The sequence below is a fragment of the Engraulis encrasicolus genome, chromosome 17, assembly GCF_034702125.1.
Source record: "Engraulis encrasicolus isolate BLACKSEA-1 chromosome 17, IST_EnEncr_1.0, whole genome shotgun sequence".
In the NCBI taxonomy this organism is placed as follows: domain Eukaryota; kingdom Metazoa; phylum Chordata; class Actinopteri; order Clupeiformes; family Engraulidae; genus Engraulis; species Engraulis encrasicolus.
The window spans coordinates 54,023,938-54,033,937 of record NC_085873.1 but is presented as its reverse complement, the minus strand read 5'-3'; the positions used below and the strand labels follow the sequence as shown (position 1 = coordinate 54,033,937).

At 46.5% G+C, this 10,000-nt stretch overlaps 1 protein-coding gene across 1 annotated transcript in view; it reads left to right on the top strand.

Annotated features, from left to right (window-relative positions):
• Window positions 1–10,000, top strand: part of LOC134467115 (dedicator of cytokinesis protein 1-like) — a 551,248-nt gene that overhangs the window by 161,264 nt on the left and 379,984 nt on the right. Inside the window, exon 24 of the mRNA XM_063221037.1 lies at window positions 2,587–2,657. Coding sequence (XP_063077107.1) covers window positions 2,587–2,657 — 71 coding nt within the window. The remainder of the gene's footprint in view (window positions 1–2,586; window positions 2,658–10,000) is intronic.

Genomic DNA, 10,000 nt, shown 5'->3' with positions numbered 1-10,000 from the left:
CCCCGGCCCTCAGTAAAACCCATTACAGCTGCTAAATATGCCGCTGCCACCACCACCTTTATTTACCACGGCGAGGCGAGGCAGCAGGGCCGCCGCTCAGCTGCTAGACGTAAGCAGAGTACGCAGCGTGCTTAGGGCACCAACCAGAACTTGGGGCAACAACCGCTTTGACCCGCAAAGTAATGGGCCTCTTAAATTGAGATTGACGTCATGAAAAAAAAAAAAAAAAAATATTATTTAGTATATTATTGTTATCATCATTTAATTATGAGGCTGTGCTCCTGACCAGTTATTTTTAGGGCCTCCAAAACCTTATTGTGAGGGGGGCTCCTCCTGCCAAGTTCTGCGTTGGGCCTCCACAACAGTAGCATCGGCCCTGCGAGACCGTCCAGTCATTCCTTAAATACTGAGTACTAATCAGGACCGTATGGCGGGCCGCTCTCCTCCGCTCCCCCCTCTAATTACAATAGACGTACCTAGTAATTGAAAAACTAATAACAGTTTGTGTACATTCTCTGTCTCTCGCGCTTTCTCTCTGTCTCTCTCTCTACCTCTCTCTCTTGCTCTACCTCTCTCTCTCTCTACCTCTCTCTCTTGCTCTACCTCTCTCGCTTTCTCTCTCTCTCTCTACCTCTCTCTCTCTCTCTCTCTCTCTCTCTCTCTCTCTCACTTTCTCTCTGTCTCTCTCTCTGTCTACCTCTCTCTCTGTCTCTCTCTCTTCCTCTACCTCTCTCGCTTTCTCTCTCTGTCTCTCTCTCCCTCTACATCTCTCTCTCTCTCTCTCTCATTCTCTCTCTCTCTCTCTCTCTCTCTCTCTCTCTCGCTCTCACTCTCTCTCTGCCTGTCTATCTTTCTCTATCTCTCGCACGTGTGCGCGTCCACACACACTTGCCCACACTGATGTTGTGCTAGTCTACTGGCCTAATGGAAGTCTATGAGGGGCAGCTACAGTGGGTTTAGATACCAGCTAGTGATGCGACGCGACGCCAGGCGATGGAGTAGCAGGTCTGAATCCTGTCGTCACCTGCCGATCCCTCTTCCACGTATCCCCTGAGCTGCACCCCAGATCCCTCTTCCTCGTCTCCCCTGAGCTGCAGCCCATTGGTTTAGATACCAGCTAGTGATGCGACGCGACGCCAGGCGATGGAGTAGCAGGTCTGAATCCTGTCGCCACCTGCCGATCCCTCTTCCACCACGTATCCCCTGAGCTGCACCCCATTGGTTTAGATACCAGCTAGTGATGCGACGCAACGCCAGGCGATGGAGTAGCAGGTCTGAATCCTGTCGCCACCTGCCGATCCCTCTTCCACCACGTATCCCCTGAGCTGCACCCCATTGACTTAAGCGGTGCGCTGCTCTGCTAATAAAGGATGCTCTTTAGTCAGACAGCCGGGCGGCGCTTTGACGACTTCATTACGGCCAAATCCAGCCCAAAGCTGCCTGCCTGCCTGCCTGTCGACTAGAGGCTGAAGGGGGATTGAAATGCCACTCACGCTGTTCGGTCACCAGCGCAGGCCAGGCCAGGCCAGTCTGACTGCAGGCGCCCGCAGGCCAAGAATCGTTGAAGGCCATTAATATTCATATTAATATCAAGCCAAATACCATTCCACTGCAACTAGCAGGACAGCCAGTGTGGGAGTTTTAATTTTGTGCATGCCTACGTGCCTACGTGCCTGTGTGCCTGTGTGTGTGTGGGTGTGTGTGGGTGTGTTTGTTTGTGCGCGGTGCCTGTGTATGTGTGTTTGTGTTGGATAATATTTTGAACATTATTATTATTGTGTGTTGCTTGGCTCACATGCTTGATGAATGAGCCAAAATTCAGCAAGAAAAAAACACATTGATCAAACTTCACTGTTATGAGAGTCAATGGGACTTTGAGCAAATAAACTTAACATGTTCATGTGTGACCTATTTTGAAATGAAATAACTTTCTACATTGCATTACATTTGATTTTATTCCAGATCAACCTCTAGTTATGTAGTTATAGAGACCTAATGTGGGTAATGTTGGATTGCATTTAGTGCCTTTCTCAAGTGCTTTTGAATGAATATCCTTTCCGACTTGCTCAAGGGCATTTCCTCACAATATACACAGAATCATACATTTCACTTGGCAAAGGTCTAGAAGAGTCAGTTACCGTGAGGCCACAGTTTTTAAATAGGTTTACTTTTTTATTATCTAGGCTGGCTACCTTAAACCCATTGAGTGCAGTATTCAATGTAAAACCCCTTGTGTGCAGTATTCAGTGTGTTACCTAACCCCCCCTCAGTGCAGTATTCAGTGTGTTACCTAAACCCCCCTCAGTGCAGTATTCAGTGTGTTACCTAAACCCCCTTGAGTGCAGTTTTCAATGTGTTACCTAAACCCCCCTCAGTGCAGTATTCAGTGTGTTACCTAAACCCCCTTGAGTGCAGTTTTCAATGTGTTACCTAAAACCCCTTGAGTGCAGTTTTCAATGTGTTACCTAAACCCCCCTTGAGTGCAGTTTTCAATGTGTTACCCAAACCCCCCTCAGTGCAGTATTTAATGTGTTACCCAAACCCCCCTTGAGTGCAGTATTTAATGTGTGCATTTTTCTTCCTCAGGGTGCCGCTTTGAAGTACATCCCGACCATCGTCAACGACGTCAAGCAGGTGTTTGATCCCAAGGAACTGAGGTAGGTTTGGACACGCGTCATTTTATCAGTTGTTTAATATTATTTGAAGCTGATTTCACAAGGTAATGCTGTATCATTAAAAAAGTGTCGGGTTGCACGCCACGCACACCCCAAAAAGCAAAATTGCTCTGGGTGTGAACTATAAAATAACACAAACGGGGAAAAGGAGAAGGAATATTTGCACACCACTAAGAGCTCCCTTGCCGTGCTTTAATGTGATAAAATGGCACAACGCTTCGACCTACAAGGTCTTCATCACGTGTCTAAGAGACCTGACAAAGACCTTGTAGGTCGAAACTTTGTGCCATTTCTTCCCATTAAATCACGAGAAGAATGCTGTTTCATTGAACCAAAGTCTGCTCTCCTTGGTATGATTACAGAATGGTGTAAACTGCTAGTAGAGATTCACAAGATGATAAACTTGAATATTACAATCATTAATATTTATTATTAATATCCTCCTTTGCTTTGGTGAGTCATGAAGTTTTCAGGATTTCCAATTACACAGAATGTGCAGAGTTTCCCAAGTAAACAGAATGCACACAGCATGAGTGTATGATTTATTTTCCTTATTTGAAGACATATAATTACATTATCAGCATTGTCAGGTCTTCCTGAAAAGCGAGGTGATGCAGTATGGTATGAGAAATCATTTTAGAAACAATTTACCTGTATTACACATTACTCATCAGGTGATGCTGCTCTAGATGTGAAACATTCAAAATCTGAGCAATTAGACACTTACCTTTTAACAGTTATTTGTTTATGTGGTCAAGGTTGGGAGGGATGAATTGAATTTGCTAACTGTGTACACTGTAGCTTACTGTAGCACTAACATCACTAAGCTCAGAGGCGGATTCTCCGAAACACATGGCAAAATAAAAATACGAAAACGGGGGTGTTACTGTGAGTGCCCTTTCACCGGAGGTCGTACAGAACTCCCAGGAGAGGTGTGCCGAGTGCCACCATGAGATTAGACTTCGTGTGTAAATTGCCCTCGTCTTGGATATTTATTTATTTATTAATTCATTCATTCATTCATCCATTCATCCATTCATCCATTCATCCATTCATCCATCCATCCATTCATTCATCCATCCATTCATCCATCCATCCATCCATCCATGGATGCTGAAACATTATACAGGGTTCCCACTGGTGCTTGAATTCCTTGAAAATGCTTGAATTTCAATAAAGTGATTTCAAGGTTATGAAAATGCTTGAGTTTTTGGTGAAGTGCTTGAAAATGCTTGAAATTTCTGTCAAGTCAAACTCAGTAAGCCAAATAATAGAAATAAATTGTTCAGGTACATCAACTTTAGAAAGTCGAATGGCAAATCCCATCTCACATCTCACTACCTCAGATGTTTGAGTAGAATGCAGGAAATTGCTTCTTAAAAGCACATTTTCTGGGGGAGGACCCCCACACCCCCTTCCTGCGACCTATAAAAGGTGCTGGAAAACTGAAAATTTGGTGCTTGAAGGTGCTTGAAAAGTGCTTGCAGTTGTTCATGAAAAGGTGTGGGAACCCTGGTATGTGGGCATGCTGTAGAAGGGTGATTGGATGGTGATTGGATGGTGTTTTCCGAGCGCACGGTGGGCTCTGCTGCTGATTTTTGCTTGTTCTCACCTGAGGGGAAAGGCCTCCAGCTCTCACCAGCTCAAGGATGCTCAGGAGCAGAGGGGGTGGGGGCGATGAGGGGGGGTATAGTGGGGGTCCAGAGGTGGGGGTGATGTGGGGCTACAGGGGTGGTGTGGTGGTGTGGGGATAGAGGTGTGTGTGTGTGTGCGTGTGTGTGTGTGTGTGCGTGTGTGCGTGTGTGCGTGCGTGCGTGCGTGCGTGCGTGCGTGCGTGCGTGCGTGCGTGCGTGCGTGCGTGCGTGCGTGCGTGCGTGCGTGCGTGCGTGCGTGCGTTTAGGTGCGTGTGTGTGTGTTTAGGTGCGCGTGTGTGTGTGTGTGTGTGTGTGTGCGTGTGTGTCCTGGCTGTTGTGTGCTCACATGAATGCCATTATCATGTCATTACCTCCACTCTGCAGCAGATAGGAAGAAGCTGACGCTGTTTGAACAGGATCAGCTCCGGCAATAGCATTAAATCCTCATGTTTTTATTCTCCTGTAATGTGTAAACAGGAGAGAGGATATGCCTGATAAACATACTGTATGCTTTAGCTTAAGCTGAAAACACCATGTAAATAAAGACTTAAGCATACGTGAATTCAAACGTAAGCGTACGTGAATTCAGGTGTTAGGCTTCACATATGCAGCACACAATAGATGCTGCTTACACCTTTTAGCATAATGTGATTTTCCGGTATCTTATAGTATGAGAATTTCGTACGCACCTCCTCTTTCCCTCCCACACACACACTTACACACCCCTCTTTCCCTCCCTCCCTCCCTCCTTCACACTCCTCTCTCCCTCTATGCCGGTAAGGGTATTCCACTGCTCACGTGTTTGCTAGCAGGAAAACCCCCTTCCCTCCCGTCCCCTCCATTTCCCTCCCGTCCCCTCCTCTCCCCTCCCGTCCCATCCCGTCCCATCCCGTCCCAGTGAGGTGTGTGTGCGGTGCGCTGTTTGAGACGGCTCGTTTACCCCAATGAAGAATAATAATGTCCTTACATTCAAACACAGCATATCCAAATAATAAAATGGACATGAACAGATAAATGAAACAAAAACAGTTGTCCACCGCGGTATCGCAGAGCTCACGTGTGCACTAGCAGGAAAATCCTCCCGTGCCGTGCCGGTGAGGTGTGTGTTCGGTGCGCAGTTTGGGACGGCACGTTTGCTTGCTCTCCTGCAGATTCCCTTCAGGGAGGCCTGCTGTATAAACAGGATATCCTCACGCGCACACACACACACACACACACACACACACACACACACACACACACACACACACACACACACACACACACACACACACACACACACACACACACACACACACACACACAGCTAGCGAGCGATGGGAGGCTGCGATTATTCATAATCGTGCAGAAAACTGGATGGAACAGCAGTAGCATGCTGTGCCGTGCATTCTTTGCTTTCCGCTGTCAAAATACATTCTCTGTTAAGTCTTTTGTTGTGTGATTGCTGTCCAACCGGCATCGCTATAAAAAAGACCACAGCTCCACGACTTAGTTTTACTGAACCTTTTATCATGCAGGACTACAACAGGATCTAGATGTACATCTCTCAAGTCAGCCATTGGCTATGTGTATGTGGTATAACCTAGGGCTGCACAATGAATCCAAAATAATCGATAATCGTGATAAAATTGTGAAATCGAAGTCGTGATTTCAATCGTGATTTAATTTATGGCAATAGTGACCTACCTTTTGAGAGCTTCCTTAAGCCAGAAGACACTGACAGGTTGGTGTTTCTGGCCAGAAATCTGTCCACCTAAGTTTCATGCTATTGCCTTTACATAATTATTACGATTCACTTGTACATCTCTCAAGTCAGCCATTGGCTATGTGTATGTGGTATAAGGGCATACACTACCCCTCTGACTGGAGCCCACAGATATCAGACTGCTACTCTGATGGAGGGGTGTGTGTGTGTGTGTGTGCGTTTGTTTGTGTGCGTTTGTTTGTGTGCGTGTGTGTGTGCGTGTGTGTGCGTTTGTTTGTGTGCGTTTGTTTGTGTGTCTGTGTCTGTGTCTGTGTCTGTGTCTGTGTCTATGTCTGTGTCTGTGTGTGCATAAAGTTAGACAGACATGCACATTTTCCTCACTACACCCATTAAAGTCTCAGATGTATTTTGCCACCACGCTATCTGGCTCCTGAGCAGCAGTTGTCTCCGCGTGCGTGCGTGCGTGCGTGCGTGCGTTCGTGCGTGCGTGCTTTTTCGTCTCTGCGGGCTCCTCTCTCTAGCCAGAGGAGGAAGTGCTCTGAAGGTCAGGGCTTCTTATTAACAACTAGAGAGTTATGCTGTTTGGCTGCGGCCCCCACAGGGGTGGACACACTAAGAAATCTGGTCGACCACAAAAAAAGCACCAGGAGCTTGAGTAGAAAAGCACCAGGAGCTTGACTAGATTTCTTCTGCAAGACGTGGCAAATAAGACCAGAGAGGTCCCTGCGGTTCTAAAACGAGGCCCAGAAACTAACAGACCCCCGTATTACCTCCACCAACAAAGCTGTTTTTTACGCTCCTGGAACGACTTTCTGTCAGTCAGTCAGTTCGTATTAGCAAGTTGACGATTTGTCAGATTTCGATGAATCTTTCAGGAAAATGTTGATAACAGGCCAACAAAGAACAGGCCAAGATGAGCATATTACATAAAGGAATAGTAATATATGCAATCCCAGTTGATGTGGGAATATTGTGTGCATCACACCTTGATGGGCAGGTTGAGAATGGAACACGTCAGTGAACAATCTTAACAGATTTAGCTTTTCTAGCCCTCACCTCATTGATGCTCCAGTGTGCGCTGTGGAATATTTTAAAATATTTAAACAGCCTTCACAAAGCATTGCAGTGCATTACATTTAAGCTGCGTTCAGATAATATTTGAAGCAAAACACAGAGCTTTGTTTATAGTCATGCAGAAATATTACAATTGATGTTTCAGAATTTAATATGTACTTCACCATTAGATTAGTGTGATGTCCAGAAATGAAATATGTATCAAGAACTGCTTTGCAAAGTTCAGTTGATGTAATCACATTCATCAAATTATTGATGATCAGAATATTCCCCATATGTTGTGACTTGTCCTGTATGACGAACAGTTAAAATGTGTATATTGAGACAGTTCACAGAGACGGCACATAAACAAGTTTTATTTGATTGCAAACTTACGGCACAGCACATAGTGTAACTACAGAGCAGCTGGTGCAGTACATTGGATACACCCCATCTCCAACTTGAGCGTAATATCCTCTCCCCGATCCTGACACGGTAAAGTCTACTCTCACTGACACCAATGCCCTGGAAGACTCCTAGTGTCAGCGTGAGAGCGGGCGCGAATAAGCTTCATTTATTGCAATCTCTTCCGCTACAATTTCCCACTTGCAGAGGACGGCTGAAAGACTTTTCTGAAATACTTTCTTTTCCCTCACAGTAGTAGGCTTGACAACCCTGCAATATTTTTCTGATGCAGAAATAAGACGAGATCTAGCTGGCTGCCCTCTCTTCCAGGGTCATGGTTGAAGGCCAGCACACTGTGGAGTCATGATTGCTACCGCCTCAGTAATACTCACATTCAGGCCCTACCGTGGTGCATATGGTAGGGCACACGTTTACTATGCGGCCGACTCGGGTTCGATTCCCGGCCCGGGTCCTTTGCCGACCCTTCCCCGTCTCTCTCTCCCAACTCGCTTCCTGTCACCATCTGCACTGTACTATCATGAATAAAGTCAAAAAGACCAAAAACAACATCTTTTTTGTTTGTTTAAAGTAATACTCTCTCATGCCACAGTGATATTGCTCAGTTTTGTGAAAGTGAATGTGAAAGCCCACCTGGGAAAGTCCAACTCCCATTGTGACACAGCACTTCACAGCACACAAGTGAAAACTGCACTCTGCACACAACGAAATTGCATTTACGCCTCACCTGTGCAAGGGGGGAGCCCCCAATGGTGCCCGAAAGGGGGAGCAGTGCGGCGGGAAGGTGCCATGCTCAGGGTACCTCAGTCATGGAGGAGGATGGGGTACAGCTCTGGTGGGTTTCATAACGCACCCCCTTACTTGTGCCAAAGACAAGCCGTGCACCCCCAACCCAAACGTCTACACTTGTTTACAGGTACTAAAAATGATTTTAAGTGATTAATTGCAATGATTCTTGCTTAAGACACTGAACAATATCATAATGCCTCTGCATGGGGACCAAAACATGCATTAGTTTGGTTTTGATTTGGACTAATTATAATGTTCACAAGCTGAGTTTTGGTCACAACCTCAACACAAACTCAATTCCGTGCACCCCCTGAAATCTATGGCGCACCCCCAGGGGGTGCCCGCACCCCATGTTAAGAACCACTGCCCTAACCCATGCTTACCCATGACTGCCCGTTTTTGGACTGCTTTTAGAACTAGCTATCGTAGACAAGCACTTTAAACTTGCTGATTTTGGTGTGCATTTGGATTAATGGTATCTCCAATTCTTTTATGTTAGTGGCTCAGTAGCTTTTATACACAGGAGGTATACACTAATATCCTCTTTTGTGTTATTCTGTTTCTGTGTGTGTGACTGGTGATGTCGTGTTCATGTATGGCCGGGCTTCTCTTCTCTTCGTGTCCAGTTCTCCGTCACTGTAATCATAATGTAAGTGGCGATCAGGACGGCAATTTGTCATTGAGTGTTTGTAGACACAAGGGAAAGTGTGCTGACGTTGAGCGATGTCTTTCATCAAATGGAACACGCACATACACACACACACACACACACACACACACACACACACACACACACACACACACACACACACACACACACACACACACACACACACACACACACACACACACACACACAGACACTCCCTCCCCATTACTTGGAACCAGCTGTTATTTAATTTTCTGTTTATGGTCCTATAATAGTCACTTGACATGCTGTTTACCTCCGTGCCCCACCACCTCCCCCTCACTCCATCCTCCGTCTCTCCTGTCTTAGAGCGTAGAGTAGAGGGCTTGAGGGGGCGTAGGTAGAGGGCTTGAGGGGGTGTAGAGTAGGGGGCTTTAGGGGGCGTAGAGTAGAGGGGGATTTTCTCCACGTCTGTGGGCCTTGAATTTCTTTTCACACTTGCCACAGCTGATCACCTGGCACCCTAGCCTTGTCCTTTTTATCACTGGTCCATCTTGTACGGCCCATTTGGCTTGAAAGGCTTTTTTATACACCCCTTTCTGTCTTTCTTTCTTTCTTTCTTTCTTTCTTTCTTTCTTTACTTTTTTTGTTTTCTTTTTTGTTTACTTGTTTGCGTTCTTGCTTTCATCCTTACTTTCTCTCTCTCTGTTTTTTTCTTTTATTCTTTCGTTTGTTTGTTTGTTCATTCGATACAGTGCTGACAGCAAACGCCTACAGTCTGCCACTCATGCAGTGAGGCAGGACAGGCGTGCGTGCGTACTTGCGTGTGTGTGTGTGTGTGTGTGTGTGTGTGTGTCTGCGGTGGTGGTGGTGGTAGTAGGGGGGGCAGGCAAGCGGGCAGCAAAGGCTCTCGGGGTGCAGGCTGGCAGCCCCAGTAGACAGTGGAGGAGGTGGTGGTGGCTGGATGTGGTGGTGGTGGTGGTGGCTGGATGTGGTGGTGGTGGTGGTGGAGGAGGTGGTGGTGGTGGTGGTGGCTGGATGTTGTGGTGATGGTGGTGGCTGGATGCTGGATGTGGTGGTGGTGGAGGAGGTG